The 22,945-nt window shown below is 50.8% G+C and overlaps 5 protein-coding genes across 10 annotated transcripts; all 5 read left to right on the top strand.

Annotated features, from left to right (window-relative positions):
• The first annotated feature begins 2,500 nt into the window (after positions 1-2,500).
• Positions 2,501-9,618, top strand: LOC112872604 (scarecrow-like protein 21). 4 transcript variants are annotated; one of them, XM_025935659.1, is made up of 4 exons: positions 4,668-5,248; positions 5,378-5,573; positions 6,840-8,577; positions 9,133-9,618. In XM_025935659.1, the coding sequence occupies exon 3, from the start codon at positions 6,936-6,938 to the stop codon at positions 8,544-8,546; it is 1,611 nt and encodes a 536-aa protein (XP_025791444.1). In that variant the 5' UTR covers positions 4,668-5,248; positions 5,378-5,573; positions 6,840-6,935; the 3' UTR covers positions 8,547-8,577; positions 9,133-9,618. The 4 variants fall into 4 exon arrangements, with proteins under 4 accessions (XP_025791446.1, XP_025791444.1, XP_025791447.1 ...); XM_025935661.1 differs by lacking the exons at positions 4,668-5,248; positions 5,378-5,573 and adding an exon at positions 2,501-2,827; XM_025935662.1 differs by lacking the exon at positions 5,378-5,573 and having other exon boundaries at positions 4,668-4,911.
• Positions 9,619-9,967: 349 nt separating this feature from the next.
• LOC112872606 (putative yippee-like protein Os10g0369500) lies at positions 9,968-13,016 on the top strand. Of its 2 annotated transcripts, none has more exons than XM_025935664.1 (4): positions 9,968-10,373; positions 10,590-10,761; positions 11,746-11,854; positions 12,699-13,016. In XM_025935664.1, the coding sequence occupies exons 2-4, from the start codon at positions 10,619-10,621 to the stop codon at positions 12,777-12,779; spliced, it is 333 nt and encodes a 110-aa protein (XP_025791449.1). In that variant the 5' UTR covers positions 9,968-10,373; positions 10,590-10,618; the 3' UTR covers positions 12,780-13,016. The 2 variants fall into 2 exon arrangements, with proteins under 2 accessions (XP_025791449.1, XP_025791448.1); XM_025935663.1 differs by having other exon boundaries at positions 9,968-10,442.
• Positions 13,017-13,213: 197 nt separating this feature from the next.
• Positions 13,214-15,384, top strand: LOC112873395. The gene is made up of 5 exons (XM_025936358.1): positions 13,214-14,073; positions 14,372-14,531; positions 14,628-14,791; positions 14,887-15,157; positions 15,262-15,384. The coding sequence occupies exons 1-5, from the start codon at positions 13,214-13,216 to the stop codon at positions 15,382-15,384; spliced, it is 1,578 nt and encodes a 525-aa protein (XP_025792143.1).
• A 1,284-nt stretch (positions 15,385-16,668) lies between these two features.
• On the top strand, positions 16,669-19,742 carry LOC112877307. Of its 2 annotated transcripts, XM_025941558.1 has the most exons (6): positions 16,669-16,924; positions 17,027-18,117; positions 18,479-18,629; positions 18,753-18,884; positions 19,009-19,285; positions 19,384-19,742. In XM_025941558.1, exons 2-5 carry the CDS (start codon positions 17,964-17,966, stop codon positions 19,157-19,159), a joined length of 588 nt encoding a protein of 195 aa, XP_025797343.1. In that variant the 5' UTR covers positions 16,669-16,924; positions 17,027-17,963; the 3' UTR covers positions 19,160-19,285; positions 19,384-19,742. The 2 variants fall into 2 exon arrangements, 1 of the variants encoding a protein (XP_025797343.1); XR_003225464.1 differs by lacking the exon at positions 16,669-16,924 and having other exon boundaries at positions 17,039-18,117; positions 18,733-18,884.
• A 471-nt stretch (positions 19,743-20,213) lies between these two features.
• Positions 20,214-22,573, top strand: LOC112873394. The gene is made up of 4 exons (XM_025936357.1): positions 20,214-21,142; positions 21,426-21,588; positions 21,662-22,096; positions 22,206-22,573. The coding sequence occupies exons 1-4, from the start codon at positions 20,214-20,216 to the stop codon at positions 22,350-22,352; spliced, it is 1,674 nt and encodes a 557-aa protein (XP_025792142.1). The 3' UTR covers positions 22,353-22,573.
• The last annotated feature ends 372 nt before the right edge of the window (positions 22,574-22,945 follow it).

The following is a 22,945-nucleotide window of genomic DNA, read 5'->3' as shown; positions in this document are numbered from 1 at the left end:
TTTCTTTGATCTGGTATTTGCTAATTCAAGAGATAATGACACGTGGTTATTCGTGATGCGGAAATCTGATTGCTTCACGGGGTAGTACTGAATCACGGCGGTTCTTGGCAGCCCGGGCGGATATTTTTAATCTGTCTTCCCTTGTGTCCCTCCGGTGTCGCACTTAAGGTCGTTTTACGTATCCTCACTTGAGCGAGGAAAACCGAAGAGACTCGTCCTGTCGTTATCAGTCTTCCCCAAATGTAATTATGACTAGGTTGTTGGCTATTTCCGGCAGTTTTGCCTGAATTCGTAGTCGTTTTTCTTGGCTGTGACCTGCGACTGAGGGCCGAGCCTTGTCTTGTACAGTGCGAACCTGATGGCCATGACTTTCCATCCTTTCTACTCGGTGCATACGTGCATGCATGCTCAGAGAGATGAGCTTGGAAATCGGGTGGCTATTTTCTACATTAGCTGATGCCTAGCTACTCTTAAACTTGCATACTAGCTTGGATGTGGCAGAATGCAAAACGGTCATGACCTATACTGTGCGCCTGCATCCTGACAGCATATTCTACATGACTAGATGCATTGACTTTCCTTGACTGGCCTCACCCATCACGCATGGAGACCACGGAAGAGGTTTTGCGAGTGGACTAGAGGTTGGGCTTCTGGTGCTAATCAGTAATCCAATCCATCCATCCATGCCCAAAATTGCGGCACGACTGACGCGGCAACCCACCCACTCTCGTGTCGGCAGAGTCAAAAACGTGCCGAGCGAGTCCAAACGAAAGGCCCATTTGTGCAACGAGTCGCGGTCCACCAGGGCACGCGGTTACGTGGACCATTCGGTCCAACGAGCCGGTCAATGGCATGGCCCGACCCAGCACCAGCCGGTTTCCGTGAAACAGCTGCGGCCCCCAGCCAGCTTCTGCTTACGTCCGCGTGTCGCCGCGCTGCCGTCATCATCCCGTGTTCCCCCGCTCGGCTCGGCTCGAACTTGGATTCCAAACGCAACTTGACTAAACTGCCCCCAAGTAGACTTGGCTTTGTGTCGCTGGCTGGTAGATTCACTAATGGATCACTGTGCTTAGCCCTTTTCAGAGAAAAGACACTGTGCTTAACTAGTGACTCCATTGTGTCAGTACTGTCCTCCGCACATGCCGATGCGGTTGGGAAACAGGATGCGGCGACAGCGACGGTCTCTCTGCACGAACCATCATCACCCGCTGGGGGCCAGCACAGGACGGACCTACGCAGGTTGGCCTAGGCCGGTCTCCGTGATCTCTCCCTCTGTCTGCCTTTGCGGCTCCGGCGTCACCAAGATAATCACACTGGCCATTAAATGCGGTGATACCTTGCATGGGGACAAAAGTGTCTTCCAACAGCTCGGCGATTGGACGGCGCGCCCAACGTCGGGTGATCAGCAGCTGCTGTGGTGTGAGACGCAAGTCTTCGGACGACGGCGCCGTTTTTAACCACACAAGCTGCCGACGGGAGCAGCATTTTTACACTTGCCGACTTAACTGTGAGCCTGTGAATCGAGTCTCAAAGGAGGCCGGCGTTTTCTTCGTAGACCACCGGCAGCTTCTCAGAAACCTCGAGAGTCCGAAGGGAGTCAGCGTAAAAAATGGAACCACATATTGTCTTGTAGTGATAGTGATAAAGAGCACGACAACAACAGATTAGGGAGTCCTGTGTCACCATCACATTTGACCACACGAGACTACAAACAAGTCGTGGCAGCTAGCTAGTAAGACCTGCAAGTACGTTCTGCAGGTACAGACGTACAGCAAACAGGCTAGTAGATGGCACTGGTGAGAAATTTATCCAGAGTCCAAACAATCTAGCCTCAAGAGGAACCTTTGTGCAACTTGCGCACGACAGCCCCGTCACCCTTCCTAATTGCCACGCCGTTGAAGTGATAACCTCAAGTCCAAATTATTGCCAAGCCATCACGGACGGGCAGCGATTAACGAACAGTGACACGGGCATGCCCCCTTCTCCAGCAACAGCGACGGCCATGGCATCGGCGTAAAAGGCCAAGCACGACGAGCCGGAAACGAGACGCGTCGACGCTATGGTGTTGGAGTATCTCGCTTCAAGGAAAACGCGCCGGCGTACGGTGATCAGGAGGTAGCGTCGAAGCGATTAATTAAGCCAGCCGGCCGGGATCTCTAAAAAAAAGAAGCGATTAATCAAGTGCAAACAAGGCCATTAGCCACGAGCTGTTGGTTAGTTTGGTGGGTGGGATATGCCAGCCTGCTCATTATTCCGTGGCCGGTGGGGATCATATTTTAATGCATACTCCTTTTAACTAATCGAGGATTAATTATTGATCTTTTTGTTTAACTATTTAGCCCTACGTTGCTTGTAGTTGTAGTATTAATACTGAAGCGGCCGGCGATAATCACATGCGAATCACGGATCCACTCTACACCTGGCTTCTCATCCTTCCTTTTTCTCATCTGCGAAGTGACGGAAATACCCCCGCCGCCCCTTCGGATCTCACCAAGCAAGGGAGCCTTTTTCTTCCTCCTCTAGTCCTCGTCATTCCGTTCTCGGCGACAGTGAGTAAAGCAGCGGAAGCCACCACCAGTCCCGCCGGTTCCCGAACCCGCTCCTTGCCTTCTCTGTTTCCACAACCCGGTTGCCTCTACCACACCGATGGGCGCAAACGCAGCCGCGCGGGCTTCCACCCAAGTGAAGTTGCTCCCACCCAGAATTATCTTTTAATAGCAGTCCTCCTCCGCCTCTCTACTTTTTTCAAGCAAGCTCCGCCTCTCTAGTGGCTGTCCTACGTGGAGTGGAGATCCACTCGGAATTGGATTGCTTTCTTCTTTCGCTGGTAAGGGTTTTGTTTTGTCGGGGTCAGCATCTCTTGTTTGCTCTGAGAAATGAAATCCGAAACCTGCTCGCCAGGATAAAATTCGGAAACCCTAGTACATCTGGGCTGTGGAATCGATTGTTTGTTGTGACCTTATTTTTCAGAATTTTTGGTAGTTCTTAAAAGGGGAAAAAGAAAAAAAAATGTTTCTCATGATCAGCTCTTTTGCTTTGACCGTGCTCATATCACTAGGACCAGGCAGATATAGGGCAGGGTATAGGAAAATTTTGCATAACATAGGTGGCAGTGGCGGACGTAGAATTATACGAATAGTTGTACATATATTCTTAATTTTATTTCTAAATATATATCATTCTATTACATGATTGTTAAATAAGTGTAGACTTTATTTTCAAATGAAAATAAAATTTTCTTAACTACTTTGAAACTAACAATCCTAAATTTATAGAAGAACGTAACCTTCATATGTTTTGCAAGTTGTTTTTGTTTAAATATATTTTTAACTTTCTAACTAAAATATTTTGGAAGATATCATGGCAACTCCTAAACTTTAGTGATAAGGAAGTTGTCGGTTGGTTGTCTTCACCGAAAATTTAATCGATCGCAGTGTAGTTGTGTTAGACAAATTACAAACATAACCATTACTTTATAATATCATACTTAGAAAATGTTCATTTTTTTAAGTAGCGATGATGATATTTTTATTAAAAAATCTTTTATCTAGAACCATCATTAAAAGAAAAAATATTTATAGTTTTTTATATTATCTTGAAAGAAGTATATATCTATTTAATTTTAATAATATTCTAAAAGTATTCTTTACAAGATAAAAAATTTAATGTGAAAATCGGCATATTATGTTAAGATAATATTTTAAAAATAAAAGACTAAATATTTCTATCAGATTTGGACCGTTCGTGTACACGCCCACCCTTATTGCCACCCAGTGGTAGATCTCTATATAGGCTATAATGGGCTCCGGGCCCCTTGCCACTTTTTTAAGACGTTATTGTTGTTGTATTGCTGCAGTCCATCCAAGTCCAACTGTCTAGCTAATTCAGAGAACAAGCGGCCATCTGGAAGCAAATTGTCTTCCTCTATATTTTGCTTCATGTTCCACCACTGCGTGCACCGCCCGTGCTTATTGCGACCCCCCGTGCATAACATCCAACCATGGCTTCCCGTGCTAGTTGCGAGTGCTCATCCCACCGCATTCATCGCTGTGATCTATTGATATCGTCTACCTCCAGCATGTGCTGCTAGTGCTTGACACGGTGGCCCTAGAGCTACTGACTTTGGGGAAGAAGAATAAATAAAAAACTAGCATCTCATAAATATTAATTTTTATTTTAGAAAATGTTAAATTTCTTCTACTCATATGTAGCCTATAGAAAATGTTGATTGTACTACTTTCTACAAAATATTGATATATGTTTTAAAAATATTGATTATGTTATTTTCGAATGTTAGTCTGATTTTTAAAATTGTTAATTTTTTATGTTGAGATATTAATTTAGTTTAGATCATGGAGTCTTTACTCTCCTCTCTCTCTAACAAAATTGGTCGAACCTGTCCAGCCCGTGGGACGGCATCTGCTGTAGTTTTATTCATCCCCACGACTAGGGGTAAGCATAGTTAACGGAGACCAAAACCCATATTTTCAGTTCTAAATTCGGTTGCCAGATCTGAATAACCAAATTAACTACGGTTTTTTTTCCGATTGTTGGGCTTGGTTACCGAGTAACCGAACTACTCCTATCTATTAGCCTTAATAGCATGTACAACCCAGACCTAATAAGCAGACCTACACATATAAATGATTGTCACCTCTCCAGTTCATTCATCCCGAAATCCCCACCCCATCCATCCATACCCTAGCCGCCAGTCTTCTCGTATCTCTCATCGGCGGCTGTGGTGTCCCCTCCCCTCCTCTCCTCCCCGCAAGATCCGGTGTGCCGGCGTGCCAGCGCCTCCACCCGTCTGACGGTGACGGCCTGACGGGCGATGCGCTGGGCGGGCCTCCGTCGGCACGAGTTCCTCTCAGCAGGGCGGCCCTAGCAGCTCGCGGCCCCACCATCTGGCAGGTAGCCGCCGGCGGAGCAGCTGTGCCTTCTCCTTTGACGGGCAACACGCCCACACGGCAACAAGGCCCGCTCCTTCAGCACCGCGACCCATCTCCTCCCTTCGCTCCCCCAGCGCCCGCCGCTCTCCACGCGGTCGGCCCGTGCGCCGCCCTCCACGCTCCCCTGCCCAGCTGCAGCTCGAGTCCGGCTGGTGCGGCAGCACCCTCCCTTCCCACGACTTCTCTGTTCTTTCTCTCGGCCTCGGTCTTCCTTTCCTAGCGGCGACGACAGGGCGAGTTGCGCTGCCCGTTGTTCGTCGAGCGACGGGCGCTTCGCCGGCGACGAACATCCGACAGGGGTATGCCTGCCTATTCCCCTCCCTTCCCATCCTGCTGCGCGAAATCAAACACCCAAACCCCTAACATATGGTACTTGTATTCGGATCTGACCATGATTTTACCTACTAAATTCGATCTTTTTGCAACAGTTATTGCCTATTCCCCTCCCTTCCCATGTCCTATTCTACAAAGTTCATTATGTCTGGAGAACGGGAGCTGCATGGCATAGGCACCGTCACTTCATCATCTCAACCTTTTTGACTCGTTGTTTGGTGGGGAGGATGTGGTCGTCCAGTACCATGTTGATGTTTTGGCGTGCAACCATGCGACACCTAGTAATTACAGGCAGGCACTTTGCAAGATTGTGTATTTCATCTTTGGTCCACGAACGATTTATGATGGCCACAGTTGCTCTCAAAATGTTGCTGCCATACCAGATGCGCTTGGAATTTTGGACACCCCAGCTAAATGATTCTATTAATTCCAATGGATCAGAAAATGACATCTCTCTTGCATTTTTTTCCTCCTCTGTCCTGCTTTTGCTCCTGTTCTGCTGCTCTAAGTGGGTGAGAGGGAGGGAGGGAGCGAATTTGGATACCACTGCTAAGTGTTTAGGGAGTTGGTCTAGCTACGTTGGCGACAGGCCTATAAATGGACTTTCCAAAAAGAAGTTTAATAATTTGACATTCATCTTTTATGAATTTCTTAGCTTCTGTTATTTATGGAGGATTATATCAGGATTGCCTGTGAGACTATTGGGATTCAACTTGCAGATTTGATAATTGTGCATGTATTCTTTTCAATGTCATACTGCCATGGCATAAATCTGTGGTACTGGTACGTCAACAAATAAAATCCAACAAGGAGAATTTGTTGATTCTGTACAGTCCATTTATGATCTCTTCAAACCTTGACTTGATGCACTTCCTGTGCTTAAGCCTTTAAGCTGGATCGTCTTATCTGCAATTGTTCAACGCGACTATCTATTTATGTGTTTGTTGTCCATTACAGTTACACCACACAACGAAGCTAGACTTTGCTCCTTATGTGCTGTTGTAGTAACATTGGTGAATTTCCCATGTTGTACGAGCACAAATGCTACAATACTTACACCGACACAATTCCTTATGTACCATTAATATCACGGTTCAGGGAATATCACATGTGGTACTCCAGCAGGTGCTAGAAGATGTGCACTGACACAACATGCAAACATTAAATTCTATACTGCACAAAACGTATAAGATGACATGTTTAGATTGGGTGGTGCACCTAGCATGTTTTGCCCTGCTTTTCCAGACATCAGCATGTCTATTAAGTCTTGACCAATTGTCATTAACCAGGGCCATGATACCAACTAATTTTAAATTAACCCATTAAATGTCTGTATACGCATTTACTCTTTATGGATCTATTCTGTGTTCCCACTGGGTAGTTGTTTTTAAGTAATAACTTACATTCGATTTCACGTGTTGAATGGGAAATTATTATTATTATTTTTGTACCTTAGAGGTTTGTACTATTTATCTGTTCTTCCGTTATGATCTACCAGTAACTTTGTTTTTCTACAACTTCAAATTCATCTTACCTTTGTTTGTTTGTCTTGTCCAGTCGATATCATCATGCTGAGCATTTTGTGGTAGACGGCAAGATCATATCTTTGGGTTCCAGCATATACCTACTCCCCACAAGGTTGCTCTAGAAAATATGTCGACACATGCCTCTAATCGGTCGTACAGATATCCGGACAATACCCAAATACCATACTACAATGGCAATCTAGTGCCAGTTGGGGGCAATGGTACTTACTATATGCCACAAAATCATGATGATGGTCACTACATTTCCTCTGATGACGGATTGCAGACCAGTAATTCTAGAGCTAAAGGTTTTCAAACACAGTACTGCACCCTAGACTCGTCCTCAGCCAACTGTGTTTATCCTGCACATAGCTCTACCTCTTCTCAGAGTCAAAGTGGGAGTCCCCTGTCTCAGCAGGAGAGCCACTCAGATCATGCATATGGTTCCTCTCCAAGTGCGTCATGTGTTACTCAGGTTCCCAGTTGGACACTTAAGGATCTAGAAAATGTGATGCTCGGACCTGATTCTGACATAGGCAGCCCTGACAGCTCCTTACTCTCTGGCACTGCTTTGCATGAAAACAACTGGAGAGAACTTTTGGGAATTAAAACCGGGGATTTGAGGCAGGTAATTATAGCATGTGGTAAGGCTGTTGATGAGAATGCTTGCTATATGGACGCACTAATGTCTGAGTTAAGGCAGATGGTTTCTGTGTCTGGTGAACCGATGCAACGTCTGGGAGCTTATATGTTGGAAGGTCTCATTGCGAGGCTTTCTTTCACTGGACATGCCCTATATAAATCTCTGAAGTGCAAAGAGCCTGTGGCTACGAGTTCTGAGCTCATGTCCTATATGCATCTTCTTTACGACATCTGTCCATTCTTTAAGTTTGGTTACATGTCTGCCAATGGTGCCATAGCTGATGCTGTTAAGGGTGAAAACTTTATTCACATCATCGATTTCCAAATCGCTCAGGGGAGTCAGTGGATGACTATGATTCAGGCCCTTGCTTCAAGGCCTGGGAGACGACCATACCTAAGAATCACTGGCATAGATGACTCAAATTCTGCTCATGCCCGAGGTGGTGGACTGGATATAGTTGGACAGAGGTTGCACAGCATTGCCCAGAAATGTGGTCTGCCCTTTGAGTTCAATCCTGTTCCAGCAGCTAGTCATGAAGTTATGTATGAACATCTTTGTGTAAGACCTGGGGAGGCAATTGTTGTCAATTTTGCTTATCAGCTGCATCATACACCTGATGAGAGTGTGGGCATAGAAAACCATCGTGATAGGATATTGAGAATGGTCAAGAGCCTCTCTCCAAGGGTGGTGACTCTTGTAGAGCAGGAGGCAAATACGAACACGGCACCTTTCTTTCTTAGATACCTGGAGACGCTTGATTATTATACAGCAATGTTTGAGGCGATAGATGTTGCTCGCCCCAGAGATGATAAGAAGCGCATTAGCGCTGAGCAGCACTGTGTTGCTAGAGATATTGTCAATTTAATTGCTTGCGAAGGTGCGGAAAGAATAGAGAGGCATGAACCTTTCGGAAAATGGAGGGCAAGGCTTGCCATGGCTGGATTTAGACCATACCCGTTAAGTCCAGTGGTGAACAGTACCATCAAAACACTGCTGGATAGTTACCACAGCTGTTACAGGCTTGAGGAGAAGGATGGTGTCCTTTATCTTGGCTGGAAGAACAGAAAGCTGGTTGTATCTTCTGCCTGGTGCTGACATTTCCAATTTTGGAAGAAGCTTTGTTTAGGTATGTTGCTGGCACCTCACATTACTTATCCCAAACTTATGCATGTCTGTGGCAACTTTTTAGTTTCTAAGCTTGGAACCACATCAGCCTTTATGCATAATCTTCCATTTAGGTGAGGAAACTAGTTTAGTAATACCTGACCCAGTGATTTGCTACTTTCCAAGCTTGGAATTGTTAGTCTTTTCGGTTGGTTATATATTTCCATAGTTAGATAAGGAAACAAATCAAATGATAAGACCCATTATAGTTTTTCCCAGAAGATTATACTGGGACTTATAGCCCAATGCGAGTGTTCTACCTGAAGTCCCTGGACATATAAAATGGGATAGCAAGCAGCATTGGTCTTGCCAAATCAACTAAGCTTATGGAATAATGGAATATCATGCTTCTACCATGCAACGTAGCTTAATGCATTTTGTGCTGTGTTGCTTCATGATTAAATAACGTCTTTTGAGGGAAATAAGATTGTCTATGGATGGAACACATGCTCATGCCATTCATAGGTACATTCCTTTCAATAACACAATTACTTAGTTTGTATTTTGTTCCGTACAGGTTCTTTCGTGGCTTTGTGTTCAGCACATGAATCCAAGGTGGAACCTAAACTTCTCAATGCGGACTTCCTAATAAAAAACAACTTGGTTGCTTCCTTGCTGACTGTTGTTGCCCAGCTTTCAAACAGTCCCATGCTCACCATCATTTCAGACTCAAATGGTTTATCACTGGTATACTCATCATGACTAGGTTCCATCCTTATCTAGGAGCAAGCAAACAGTGGCCCCCCCCACCTTCTACTGGTCTCAATGTTGCATGTTGGTAGAAATCTGGTATCAGCTTCCGAATCTGGATTTCTGAAACCCTGCATGTTGCATTTAGGTTGACTTGTACAATGCTATATGAGTCTGAAGCTTATGCTGGCCTTTCGGTAGTAGGCACAAGAAGTGCCATTAGTCTGTATGTACAACCTATGCAGCTCGTGTATTGTACTTACATACAGTATGGGTGAGTTACTTCGATACTATGCCTGGTTTGTGGTGATCACAGTTCTGTTGGGCGTTAAATCCTTTTTGGTGATTATTAAGTTTTGCTCTGCATTAATACGGCACAGAAATGCAGAGCCAAGATGGTAGGCAGGGACAAGGAGTGAGTGTGTGAATGCCTTATGACGTGACGTTCACCTGATTGGATGGCAGCACGCCTGATGCGTGACTGAACCACTCTGCACCAAAGAAGCATGCCAAGCTTCCGGTTTCCACCACCGATCCCAGTTGAATGCTGATGCTACCTCTGGATGGATTCAGAACTCCAGGCCCTCTGTTATAGTGGTGCCTGTAGTGTGTAGTGGCTCTAACTTTCGTATGCGTGTCTTGTGATGTTTTGGTTTCAGTCGGATCACTCCATCGGAGATCACATTTGGTTGGCAAAACAGCAGAATCCCATCTGTGAAGCGGCTGTTTCGTTACGAGGGCCTCATCTTGTGTCTGAAACTCTGAACAAATTCGCTGGCTATATAATGAGCCATCAACTGAAACACTGAACAGATTGATGAAGAAATCGTGGCGCCATTGCTCATCGATATAAATACGCAAACGCACCCCACCCGGCCCACGCAGGACGCGCCGCACCACGGTTCCGCGCGTCGTTCACATGCTTTCGCTGCGGCGCTGAGCTGCTAGCTGTTGCAGGGTTGGAGTCGCTGCCACCCACACTCCATTCTCGTCTCCCTTTTACCCTCCTTTCCCTCCCCCAATCCATCATCCGTCGTCGCATCTCTCCTCGGTAGCCATCTCTTCAAGGAAAGTAAAGGTTCCTCATCATCTCCTTTCGTTTCTTGGGAGCCGAGAGCCGCTGGGACCGCCGGACCGGTGCCTGTCCTCCTCTGCTTTCTTTCCCCCTCTTGGAGTCTTGCTGCTGTGAATTTCTTCTCCTCCCCGGTTCTTGATTGCTGAGGGTGAGAGAGGGTGCCGGCGGAGCTCGGCTCCGATCGCCTGATCTTTCCGTCGATTGACCAGGCAGCGGGTGGCGGTGGTGCATTTCTGGGATGGGGCTGCTGTTCGTGGAGCGGCTCGAGGGGGAGGGCGTGTTCAGGTGCCGGCGCTGCCGCGTGGACGCCGCCTCCAAGGACGCCATCATCTCCAGGGACTTCTACGGCCGCACCGGCCGCGCCTACCTCTTCGACCACGTGTATGTTCTCTGCCGCCTCCTATTTAGCTTTGCTAGCTCTCGCTGCAACGGTTGCCTTCCCTTGGCGGAAATGGGCTGGTGGCCGCTGGCCGGTAGGGAAAGAGACTGCGTTTGCTCATGTGGAAGCTGCTCCTCGATTCCTCATCGGGCCGGGCGAGTTCGTCCGACCCGCAAGATGTGATCTGAACTCGGCTGGTAGTGCAGCTGCACTGCAAATAGGGTGCCGGTTTCAGGTTAATCTCCGTTGGAATTGAAGCGAGATTATAGAACTTTGTTCATCTCACGTTGGAAGCCATGGTCATCACAGGTTCTCCGATACTAGAAATGCTGCTGCGAATACCACGAATTTTGGCTTCCTCGTCGAACTATTATAACATGCCTATGATATGCCTGTAAATAAGTTCGTAGTATGGTTACGACGTCGGAGCCTTTTCAGCGTTGACAATGGCTTAATCCATTCCTTGTTACATAGTACGTCTCTGTGATGTTTGAGGTCCCGACAGATGAGATATGCACGCTTGACCAGCCATCAGACTGTACTCTTGTAACTTGCTTCACAACTTAACGTAGTGTGCTGTTGGATACTGTTGGTATGGGTGGGGATCACATCGGTTTGGCAGTTGACAAAGAAAAAGTCCTAGGTGTGTTTCAAGGATGACAAAAGGCTAATTACATGTTTGGTGATGGACTGATGGTTATAGCTGCAGTTTGTGGTGTCTACCTTAAAATGAAAGCCACTATCATGAGTTTAACGTAGTTCTCCTGTTTTGTCATTATTATTGTATTTGCCACAAAACCGCTCTCATTCCATTTTATAAAGTCGTTCAGATAAACTCACTGCCACTCTGTCAGATTGCGAATAGCTTGTAACCAGAGCAGCACAAGTCAAAATCCTATCTGTATCTTGCGGCTATCTGCCTTTGATCCATGCATGCCTGTTCAGATATGGTCATTAAAATCCATTTTTCTTTGGCAATATTTCAGTGTGAACATATGCTTAGGACCTAATGAAGATCGCAATCTTGTAACTGGGCTCCACACAGTGAATGACATCTACTGTAGCTGCTGCCAACAGATTCTTGGCTGGAGATATGTAAGTAGAAACATACTTTGGTTTATCTTGCAACAGTGATTATCTTTCTTGGGTTCATGCTCGATACTAGACACAATAGCAAAATTATTTTTTTAAAAAAATAACACAAGAATTATCCTGTGGCAATTATCTGAAAAACGAAAGAATGCTGAAGAAGGTATACATATAATTTCTTCAAGACACATATTGAAATTCGAGCGACCATGAATGCATGAGGAAAGAAGATTAACACTTCATTCAGTTTGTCAACAAATTACTAATGCATAAACTGTTTGTCTTGGAACTATTAGCTAACACTAAAGTGAACTCTCTGTTTCACCTTTTGGGCTTAATTATTGGATTGCAAGATGAATTAAACTCTAGTCTTCTAGAGATGTCATGCTCACATTATTCTTCGTGCTTAGTTCTTTTGCCCCCCTGTTCTTGAGAGTAAAACATAAGATTGCAGTGAAGAAGTCAAGGATTTATACAATTTGATAATATAATTTGAACATCTATCTTTTTTATATGATCTCTACATACTTGTCATTGATGCCGGTGACAGTTTTGTCTGTTCAACCCAGCTTCAGGCCTCATTCTGCTGTTATGCTCACAAGTCACAAGAACTCCTTTACCCCGATCATATTAACTGTTGCTCTGTTAGTGAATAGATTTTCGTTACCATGTAAAAGAAAAGACATGATACCATTCCATTCCTCAAATGCTAGTCAGGTTTTTGGTGGCCAATTGCTGGCATTTACTCTTGCACCTCGTTTTGAGTTTGCATCAACCAGTAAGCATAATGTCCATATTACTACCATATTCTTCATATGATGTATCCTAATTCATGGGTGGTGTTCTGCAGGAGAGAGCCTATGAGCAAAGCCAGAAATACAAGGAAGGGAAGTACATCCTGGAGAGAGCTAGAATGGTGAAAGACGGCTGACGATCATTGGAATGTTCTTTACCACTGAAAATCGAAGAAGCGCACAACTATAAAGATATCGGGCAGCTGAGTTCACTGCCGATTAGCTAGGAAGATGACTGATTGCGGATGGTGTGATTTGTGAAATATTACTGATTCTGAATTCTCGTAAAAAAAATTCTGGTAACTTGTTAGCAGTGCTAACGTTTGGTGAATCATTGGTGATCCGGTGAATAGTAATGAAGCTGATTTCACTCTGATCATTTCCCATTCAGGCATCAGCCCTTGTGGGACCTCATGATCCCACGGGCAGCCTAGTGGGCCCCCCGCTTCTGGAATCTGGACTCGGGCTCCTGAACCGCATGCGTCTCGAGCGGCCGCTCTATATAAGCGCGCCGGCATTTCACACGCCTCATTTTGAAATCCGCAACTCAATCCAGCGCGATTCGGTCGCCATGGAGCCGAACAACGAGCAGGGTGGCGCCGCCTCGTCCAAGCCCACCGCCGACCTCGAAGGCGGCCTCCACGCGATGCGGCTCGGCGATCCCTCCTCGCCGCGACTGCAGCCGCACCAGCCTGCGGCCACCTCTTCGCTGCTGCTCGACCCGCAGCAGGTGCTCGCGCCGCCTGCGCCGCCCGTCGAGCGGCCGCCTCCGCACGTGCCCCAGTCCCCGCCGAGAGAGCTCGCGCCGACCGCGACGACGCCCGACATGCGGCTGCTGCCGCACCAGCACCAGTCACAACCGGAGGCGCGGAGCTACGGCGGCGTCGAGCCCTCCCCAGCCGACCGCATCCAAAGCAACTTGGGCAACTGGCTGATCTCGAACGCCCCGGCCGCGCCCACCCCATCGGTGGCGCCGGAGCGGAGCAAGCTGAGCGCCAGCGCCGAAGCGTTCCACCCCACCTCCATGCCCAACCTCTCGGTAGTGCAGTTGCCGCATGCACTCGACGCGTACCACCCATCCGCCCTTCTCGGATCGCTGCGCGCTGACGCGGCTCTCTTCCGATTGACGCGGGAGCATGTCCGGGCTCGCCTACTTCGCCAAGGCACGTTGGATGCGTATCTTCTGATGTCCCCGGAGTTTTCGCCGCACGTGGTCCGCCTGCTTGAGGAGCGCGACGAGACGATGCGGCGGTGCGTGCTCGCCAAGGTCAAGCCCTTCGTGCACACGGTCATGTGGACCCGCGAGGGGCACGCTGTGTTCCGCGAGCTGCTGCGCGCCTGCGAGGGGCGCTTCGACGAGCTCGAGGGCATCGTCCAGGCCGCGTGCAACCGCAAGGGCTTTCTGATGATCGTCGTCCAGCAGAGCCTCGGGTACGTTCGCCGATCAACTCCTCCGTCAATTTTGCACAAATTGATGCGAAATCTGAAGTTGAGCCCCATGTTTCTGACGAATGTTCGCCGCGCAAGTTTTGGGTACACGTTTTTGCGATTCACATGTTCAATAGCAATTCAAATGAAAACCGAGAGAGATAGATCAATGTGCACATGCGCCCTACATAGATTCAAACTTCAAAGTGTTCATACTAGTTTTGTTGAAATGTCGAGATCTGCTAGAATTAATGCTGCCGTAGAACTAAACGGCGAGCGTTGTGTTGTTTGCACGGTGCAGGGTGATAGCTCTGAAGGAGCTCATCAGGGTAGTGGCGCTGAGACCTCAACTGCGCGTGACGCTCCTCACCGCGCTCTTGAATGAATGCCTGATGGAGCAGAGCAAAGGTGATGTGCTGCTTCACCATTGCTTCATCGTTCTGCCTCACGAGGATTGCAAGGTATGTGCCTACCATTGGGAACACGACGCGGCTGCGAAAAGCTATTGGCCGAGCTGAGCTCTTTTCTCTCTCGATCTGATGATTTCCTGTTATTAGACTATCATCCAGGTCGCCGTCGCTTCCATTGACGCGATGCTATGTTTTCCGATGGGGTGCTACTGCCTGTTGGTGTGCTTGTGGAACGCAACAGACGGCGAGCTCCAGGATCTCGAGGACAAGATCTTGAGGCGGGTCAGCGTGATCGCCACGTATCAATGCGGGTACGAACCATGCCTGTCGTCTTGTGCCGATGATCCCTCTCATCAGCTCTAGAGTTTTTTGTCGCCGGAACTGACAAAACCTCTTTGCGCTGCAGCACCAACTTCCTGGAGTATGCCCTGACGTTCGGCAGCGAGGAGCTCAAGGTGCGCATCGCGAAGCGCGTGGCGGAGAACATCGTGGACCTGTCCGGGCACAGGCTGGGCTACTGCGTGGTACAGGCGTGCTTCCGCCTGACGAGGTCCGTCGAGGCGGTGGAGTGCGTGCTCTCCGCGTTCCTGCTCCTGCGCCCCAGCGAGCTGGAGGCGCTGGTGCGAGGCCCGCACTCCAACTCCGTCCTCGCGGCGCTGCTCGACACGGGCAAGCGCGTGAGTAGCCGTGCTCTTGCACACCCTCCTCCCTCGTCGCTTGTTTAATTTGATGCGCTGAGATCTCGATCGTTATTAGCTGACTGCTGTTTGATCGGCGGCAGTACTCTCCGAAGCTCGCGGAGGATCTGGCGAAGCGGATCGAGGCGCTGCCGGCGGCGGTGCTGCAAGTGGAGGATGCGCAGCTGTGGCTGTTGATGTGGGTCATCGATAGGCTGTTCCACTAGCAGCTGCTCCATCCAATAGGCAATAGACGATCTCTTCTGTTCACAGCGCACATCGATGTGTATACGTGCTTGCGACTGTAAGTAGATAGTATGCCGCTGGCCGTGCTGCAAGACACTGCAAAGAGGCAACGCGTGTCATGTGTTCAGCTCGTATCGATTGGTAAGTAGGCGATGCTGCAACTTTGGCTTGTCCAGGCTTGGTTGATTGTTGAATGTTGATTCCATGATGAAATTTGAAACGGCAAGTCAAGGTTTTCTGGAAGTCCTCTTTTTATGTGCCAAGCTTATCTTTAATTTCCTGCAAGCCGATTCATTATCAGGTCAATTGTGTATGAGCATATTGGCTTTGTCAGGGCAGGTCATAATTCAGCAGGCCCGGTAGAAAACCTGGAGCTGCTGGAGAAAGGCGGTGCACGGGCGACACGCTGTCGCCAGGGGGGTCGTACTCGTATGGGTTTGTTAGTTGTTACTAAGCGTCCGTTTTCCATCGAAGGGCCCCACTGGTTAGTGACTGATCCTGATTCCCCGCGCGTGTCCGGAGCTCGGCAATCGCCAATCGGCGCAGCAGCCGGCCTCTCCGACGCGTCCTTCTCCCCGCGGTCTCCGGTCCCTCGCCGCCTCCGTGCCTCCCCAACATGTCAGTCGGCGCGACCGATGCCGGCGCCGGCGCGGGCATCGTCCCGGCTGAGCGCCTTCAGGCCGTGGGCTGCACGCGAGGCTCGCTCGGCCGCTCAGAAGTCGCGCCGAAGCTGTTCGACGGAATGCCGCAGAGGTCCATGGTGCTGTGGAACATGGCGACCATTCAGTCGCGGTGGACGGGAAGATGGAGAGAAGCTTTCTTACACACGGACGTTGGCGATTGTCGTGATCACGTGCTCCGGGGCAGGAACCCTGAGTCAGTTTGGCTCCTCAGTTTTGGACGTGAACCCCGTTCTGCAAGCGCGGATAGGCGCTAGCTGCTTCCAGTTCCAGAAACGGGAAGGGAAGGGGGATGCACGGTGCTTGCTAGCGCCGCTGGTGGCCTGGAACTGGTGCCCGGGGGACGCCAAGGATCCTCCCGCCAGAACCCAGACCAAGGTAGCAGCGGATTCAGACTCGGGCAACGTGGTCTGTTTCTAAGGAATCGAATGGCCAATGGTGTTTCATTGGTTGGTGATGGCAAAAGGCAGCATGGCTCTAACGGACGGGTCTCAAAAACGTTAGGGAGCACAGCACAAGTTACTGGAAAAGATTGAAATCTGAAGAAGGTCAAAGCCTGAATTACAATTTATAAGGATGGGAAGTTCAGTCTGGAAAAAAAATTGAATGGTGAAAGACGCCTGAAGACGATGGAGTGTCCTTATTGTCAGTTACCGTGTGTACAGAAGTGTGTCTGCAGTTATGAATTCAGGAACCTCAAACTGGAATAAGATATGTCAGCGACTCTGCTTTGATCGCTGCCGGTTTACGAAGAACACTGGCTGCCTCAGCTGTGATCTGTGGAAATGCCATTTAACCCGGAATGCCCATGCTCTTAGCTGGTTTAACGTGCTAGCATTTGGTAAGTGATTGGTGATCTGGTGAGTCATAATGCTGATTTCTTACAGCTAACAGCTTGCTTGCCTGGTACAAGTGACAAGCTCCATTGGCTTCCTTGCTGCAGGGGTAAGAAAGAGAAGAGACGCAAGACACAGGTGTATGCAGCGCTCCATCTGCAGGGGGGCACTGCCTACTGCAACCAAGTGGGGCCCTCCCCTCTCCCCCCGTCTGGAGCCAGACACAGCCAGCCTGGTGAGCCAACCGTCCTGCTAAATGCTAATGCAACCCGCCCCGTCCCAAGAGCCCAAGAGCCAGCCGTTCTATATAAGCGCGCCGCCCACGCCTCCCTCATTTCAATATCCCCAACAAATACAAGCGCGATCAAGCTCGTCGCCTCCATCACCATGGAGCCGACCAAGCAAGGTGTCCCCGCCACCCCTCCTCGTCGCAACAGCAGCCGCAGCCGCAGCCGCATCTGCCACCGGCCCCGTTGCCGCCGCCGCAGCCGTATCCTCCACCACCCGCGCTGCCGCAGCAGCAGCGCGACGTCCAGCCCCCGCAGCCGCCGATGTTGCTCCTACCCCCAGAGCCGCCGCAGGGGCTGGCGCCGACCGCTGCGCATGGCGTGCTGTGGCAGCCGCAACAGTTCGTGGGGGTGAGGCCGTACTTGCCGATGCCGCAGCCGCAGCCGCAACAGTTCGTGGAGGTGAGGCCGTACTTGCCGATGCCGCAGCCGCAACAGCTCGTCGGGGGAGGGCGTACTTTCCGACCGATGTGGGCCGGACATCAGCCGGTGGTCCTCAAGCCAGCGCCATCGACTCCTCCGCGCGGGATGATAACGCCAGCTTCGACACGCCCGCAGCGCTGACCAGGTGGAGCCCCGATCGAGGAGTCCGGCGCCGGCTATTCCTCGCAAGTTGACGCTGGAGGAGGAACAGGCTCTCTGTCTCGTCCGCCAGCTTGCGCCAGGGGATGTGGGCTTCGTGGGTTCATCCCCGTGCTTGGTTCGGTTGCTCAAGGAGGGCTGTGAGGTGGTTCGAAGGATCGTGTTCGACGGGGTCATGGGCGCCTTGCACTTCGTCATGGGGAGCAGAGCGTGGCGCGTCGTCTTCGTCGAGCTGCTTCGCGCGGGAAGTTTCGACGAGCTCAAGGTCATCGTCAATGTCGCGTGCGAAAGTGGGCCCCCCCGATCCACGTCGCGGATGATGCACGCGGGTAAGTTTGCGAATGAATCCCTCCATTGATTTTGAGAAGAAATGGTTCGGAAATTGAAGCTTCGCATTTCGCTTCCCATAGTTTGATCAATCTATCGAACTAATTGAGCACAGCAATTCGTTAATTCAAATCTAGCCAGAGAGAAACCTCAGTAATGAGTACAAATCTAAACTGCATAATATTCAGACAAGTCTTGACTGAAGCTTGCAAGCGACCGAAGTTTAGCAGTTCCTTGAATCCTTTCGATACTAATTTCCTCAAAATGTTCAGACCATTTGCTGTGATTATATTGATTCTTCGGTGAACTTAAATCTGGGTAATATCAATGTATGTGACCTTGTTGTTGTGTGCGCTGCCCAAGGTGGGGATGGCATCTCTAGAGGGTCTCTTCAGGGCGGTGGAGCCGCACACCGGACTGCGCCAGCAGCTCATCAATTGCCTCCTGAACGAAGCCCTGTTCCACCACAAGAAAGGCCCGAATCTTCACCACGTTCCCTTACGAGGATTCTTCGGTATGTAACAGAGCCCACAGCTTGGCAACAATGGGACATACCATTATACCAATGCGCTCTCCTCCGTGTTCTCTGATGCGCTTGCTTTTAAATTGTCATCCAGCGTGCACTTGGCACCTTCAGTGATGTGCTCTTGTCCGAGTTCGGGTGGAAGTCCATGTTGGAATGCTTCGTGGCCTCGAGAAACCCCGAGAACCAGGAAATCGAGGAGCTCATCGTGAGCCACACCGTTCAATTCGCCAAGGGTAAATACAGGTGCGAACTGAACATACGATTACATAAAGCGTCGTCCGATCATTCTGGTTTCAGTTTTAGCATTCTCAAGATGAAGCGTTGTGTCTGAATGAAACTAACGAAGCCGCGCGCCGGCGTGCCGTAGCAACAACTACTTGCAGGAAGTCCTCGAGCGCGGCAGCGACCAACTCCAGGAGAACATCACGGGACGCGTCCTCACAGGGAACCTGGTGATCCTGTCCTTGGACAAGCACGGGTCCCACGTGGTACGGGCGTGCTTCCTCCGGACGGGGTAGTGCCGCCCGGTGCTAGAACGCGTGCTCACGGAATTCGAGCACCTGTCCGAGTGCCAGCTCTCTCAACTGGTGCAGGAACGCTTTGCCAACAACGTCGTCAGCGACCTGCTCCGGGCCGGCAAAGACGTAAGTAGTCAGCTAACTTCCTGTCATTCCGGTGCCGGCGCCGGGGCCTCGATCCTTAGCTGCCTGCCTTTTTTATTCGTGTCGAATGTGGCTTGCAGCACTTCTCGGATGCGACGATGGCGCTGGCACGGAGGATCCCGGAGCTGCTGGGGGTGGGGCGGGAAAAGGAGAACCAGACTTTGTTCGTGAAGAAGGTGATGAAGGCCGTCAGGGAGGTGCTCTCCTAGCAACCGCTGCAGTCTTTGTTCTGTTCATAGCGCACCGTGAAGCTTGCAAGGTAGTTAGTCTAAATGTCAGTCGGTCTGTCTGTCATGTTGCGCAAGGATCATGGATGTGCCAGGCCGTTCTACAAAGCGGCGCTGCGTGTCGTGTGTGCTGTGTACTTCAGCTCGTGCGTTCATATACTACAGCTTATACGTGTAGTTGCGAGGCTTAAAAAAAAAGGTACCCTTCTCCACCGGTCCACCGCTTCTTCCTCCCCAAAATCTCCGGTCCCTTCGCGTCCCCGTGCCTCCGCATCCTGGCAATGCCATCAATGCGGCGCCCGTGCGGGCAATGTCCCGGCCGAGCTCTCAGATGTCACGCGGAAGGTGTTTGACGAAATGCGGCAGGAGGTGCTGGGGGCGGACCAGGACGAGGCGTCCCCGCGGCAGGTGATGGTGATGCAGGTCGTCCGGTAGGTGTTCTCCAGGCAGCGGCAGCGCTAGCCGACGATTTGTTCTGCTCGTACGCGACGGTGCGTGCGTTTCGAAATCGGGTAGGACTCGGTGATGGAGTCCGACCCGGCCGCCGCGTCGGGTTCTCGTGATCCCGTCCGTTCCGAGGAACCCACACTTATATATAGGTGCGGCCGCAGCCCGCAAAACCCTCAACGGCAGATTCGCAACGCAATCCATCCGGTTTGAGCTCCGACGCCCCCGAGATCGCCATGGACGGGACTCAGCAGAGCACCGCCGCCACCGCCCTGATGGACCCCGCCGCCGAGCTCGGCGCCTACTTCCGCGTGATGCGGCTCGGCGACGACCCCTCGCCGCGGGAGCAGCCCAATCCCCAGCCGCCGCCGCAGGTGGTGCCCGTGCCGGCCGCGAGGGCCGAAATTCAGATGCAACAGCTCCAGGCGGCGGCGGGGCAGTACTACTTCCCCCAGCCGCGGAACTACGTCGTGGGCGAGAGCTCCAGGGGCGCCGGCTACGTCCCGCCCTACGCCTCCTGCAGCGCCGCCGGCTTCTACAACTCGCACTTCGGCGCGCACAGCCCGCGCCTCAACGCCGCCCCCGCCCCGCCAGCGACGCCGAAAAAGCCGGGCGCTGGTGCCGGACACTTCGACCCCGTCGCCGCGTCCCACCCTTCGGAGTCGTCGCGCTCGTCGTCGACGCCGATCCCGAGCCCGAGCACCAGCGCCGCCCACTTCCAGCTTGTGCCCAGCGCCCCTCACCTCGTCGGTGACGCCTACTCCAGCCTAAACCCGAACGCCTCCGCTTTCCAGAGCACTCTGAGCGTTAACCCGGTGGACTACCGATCCTGGATCCCCACGCCTGTCCGCTACTACTACCCGACGCTGGAGCAGGTCCGCTCGCGCCTGCTCCGGCGCCCGATGGATCCCGACCTCCTGAGGTTCCCGGAGACGGCGGCCCACGTGGTCCGCCTGCTCCTGGAGGGCGACGAGCAGGTGCGCCGGAGCGTGCTCGCCAGGGTCAGGAACGACGTGCTCAGCGTCACGGGGAGCAGCGAGAGGCAGGCCGTTTTCCGCGCGCTGGTTCGCGCCTGCGCGGGGCGGCCCGACGAGCTGCAGGACATCGTCGAGGCCGTGTACAAGGGCAATGGCTTTCTGATGGGCGTCGCCAAGCACAATTACGGGTACGTTCCCCTTCTGAAAAAATAATCGAGCCTGGCCTTTTCTGATCAAGCTTTAAAATTGTACCCCCTCAAAAGATCCCTCAACGACCCTTCAAAAAAAAAGATCCCTCAATCAATTTTGCGAAAAAATTGGTACTGCCTCCTTTAATTTGGTATGATCACAAGTAACAGTAGTAGTATTTTGCGCACCGATTCACATGATCACTTGAGTAGATAGATACTCGAATCGAAACTGAGATGGAAACACAAATGTTCAGATACCCTTTTACATTACATGGCGCAGGTTGGTAACTCTTGTGAAGGAGCTCGTCACGGCCCTGGTGCCTCACCCCCAGCTGCTCGTGCAGCTCATCTGCTGGCTCCTCCGTGAACGCCTCATGGAACAGTGCAACGGCGCGGAGCTGCTTCAGTACTGCTTCACCACGATGTCTTACGAGGCCAGCAAGGTATGAACATGCCATACTTGCTGTTAATTTTGACCTGTCATTTGCTGATGATTATTTACTTGGTTTCTGCCAGATCATAATACAGTTCGCCACCGTCATCATCGACGAGCTGCTCTTCTCGTCGTTCGGGTCGAGGTGCCTGGCAGAATGCCTGGTGTACGCGAGGAACGGCGAGCTCCGCGCTCTCGAGGACATCATCCTGAACCGCACCGTCGAGATCGCCATGGGGCAGTTCAGCAACTACTTCCTGCAGCGCGCCATCGAGTACGGCAGCGAGCTCCTCCAGGTGGCCATCGCCGACCGCGTGGCGGCGGACGTGGCGAGCCTGTCCTTGGACCGGTTCGGGAGCTACGTGGTGGAGGCGTGCTTCCTCCTCGCGCGCACGCCGGTGCCGCGGCAGCGCCTGCTCGCCGCGTTCGTGGGCCTCCGCGCCAACGAGCTCGCCGATCTGGTGCGGGGCAGCTACTCCAACTACGTCGTCTCCAAGCTGCTCGACGCCGGCAAGAACGTGAGCCCTCGTTACCTGCCACGTCGATGAATCCGATTTCGATGCTCCCTTGATAGATGCGTGCATGCTTGTTTGGCGCTGACTTGTGGTTGACTGGCATGCGATGCAGCAATTCCCGCAGGAGGCGAGGTTGCTGGCGCGGCGGATCGAGGGGCTCCCGATGGCGGTCCAGCGCGAGATGCACGCGCGAGGGGTGATGAGGGTCGTCGGCAAGCTGAACCACAGGCACCTAGGCAGCCACCGCACGCTATACTAGACGAGATGTTGTTCGATCTGTAGTAATTCTTCTTCTTCTTATTCTTCAAGTATGTCATGTAGCCCAAGGGATGAAGGATGCCGTTGCCGCGATGCGGCGTTTTGTGTGTCATCTGTAGAAGTACGTGTGCGTGTAGCTGTCTGTTGGGTTGGTGAGGTCCATCTTCTGGTTTGTCAGTTGTTTTGCTGTATCCCCTGTGCAATGTGCACGGTTACTGACTGTTTTCTGTAGGCTTGGTTTCGCTATATATGAGAGGTATAAAATGAGGAAGTCCTATTTTGTGCGTGCGGTCTTCTTAGCTTAGCACGTTCAAAACAATCAAACATAACACAGTTTGTTTGTTTTTTAAGAAAGAAAAAAAAATTGTACATGCTTCAGGACCACGTTACACTTGTTGGTTAAAACAAACAGTTTAGAGGCAGCAATCGATGTGCAAATCATGGTAGTGGAGATGGGCGCACTGGGGCTGAAAACTAACAAACTATATCTAGTGTGGATTGTGACATGGAATCATAAATCTCTGATATAAAGCTACATAATATGTTAACAAAACGAACAGATCGCAATTAAGCATGCCACTCAATTGTTTCTCC

Source organism: Panicum hallii, chromosome 9, assembly GCF_002211085.1.
Source record: "Panicum hallii strain FIL2 chromosome 9, PHallii_v3.1, whole genome shotgun sequence".
Classification (NCBI taxonomy): Eukaryota; Viridiplantae; Streptophyta; class Magnoliopsida; order Poales; family Poaceae; genus Panicum; species Panicum hallii.
Note: the sequence above shows the minus strand (reverse complement) of the source record. Positions and strands in the feature narration are given on the sequence as shown.

What these genes read in the sequence shown, in the direction of transcription:
- LOC112872606 (XM_025935664.1), top strand. Translation starts at nt 10,619, where the DNA reads ATGGGGCTGCTGTTCGTGGAGCGGCTCGAGGGGGAGGGCGTGTTCAGG. An exon ending in GCCTACCTCTTCGACCACGT is followed by an intron (nt 10,762 to 11,745) that starts GTATGTTCTCTG and finishes GCAATATTTCAG; the next exon opens with TGTGAACATATGCTTAGGAC. An exon ending in AGATTCTTGGCTGGAGATAT is followed by an intron (nt 11,855 to 12,698) that starts GTAAGTAGAAAC and finishes GGTGTTCTGCAG; the next exon opens with GAGAGAGCCTATGAGCAAAG.
- LOC112873395 (XM_025936358.1), top strand. Translation starts at nt 13,214, where the DNA reads ATGGAGCCGAACAACGAGCAGGGTGGCGCCGCCTCGTCCAAGCCCACC. An exon ending in TGCCTCACGAGGATTGCAAG is followed by an intron (nt 14,532 to 14,627) that starts GTATGTGCCTAC and finishes TCCTGTTATTAG; the next exon opens with ACTATCATCCAGGTCGCCGT. An exon ending in TGCTCGACACGGGCAAGCGC is followed by an intron (nt 15,158 to 15,261) that starts GTGAGTAGCCGT and finishes GATCGGCGGCAG; the next exon opens with TACTCTCCGAAGCTCGCGGA.
- LOC112877307 (XM_025941558.1), top strand. Translation starts at nt 17,964, where the DNA reads ATGGGCGCCTTGCACTTCGTCATGGGGAGCAGAGCGTGGCGCGTCGTC. An exon ending in TCCCTTACGAGGATTCTTCG is followed by an intron (nt 18,630 to 18,752) that starts GTATGTAACAGA and finishes TGGCACCTTCAG; the next exon opens with TGATGTGCTCTTGTCCGAGT. An exon ending in TTCGCCAAGGGTAAATACAG is followed by an intron (nt 18,885 to 19,008) that starts GTGCGAACTGAA and finishes GGCGTGCCGTAG; the next exon opens with CAACAACTACTTGCAGGAAG.
- LOC112872604 (XM_025935661.1), top strand. Translation starts at nt 6,936, where the DNA reads ATGTCGACACATGCCTCTAATCGGTCGTACAGATATCCGGACAATACC.
- LOC112873394 (XM_025936357.1), top strand. Translation starts at nt 20,214, where the DNA reads ATGGACGGGACTCAGCAGAGCACCGCCGCCACCGCCCTGATGGACCCC. An exon ending in TGTCTTACGAGGCCAGCAAG is followed by an intron (nt 21,589 to 21,661) that starts GTATGAACATGC and finishes GGTTTCTGCCAG; the next exon opens with ATCATAATACAGTTCGCCAC. An exon ending in TGCTCGACGCCGGCAAGAAC is followed by an intron (nt 22,097 to 22,205) that starts GTGAGCCCTCGT and finishes CATGCGATGCAG; the next exon opens with CAATTCCCGCAGGAGGCGAG.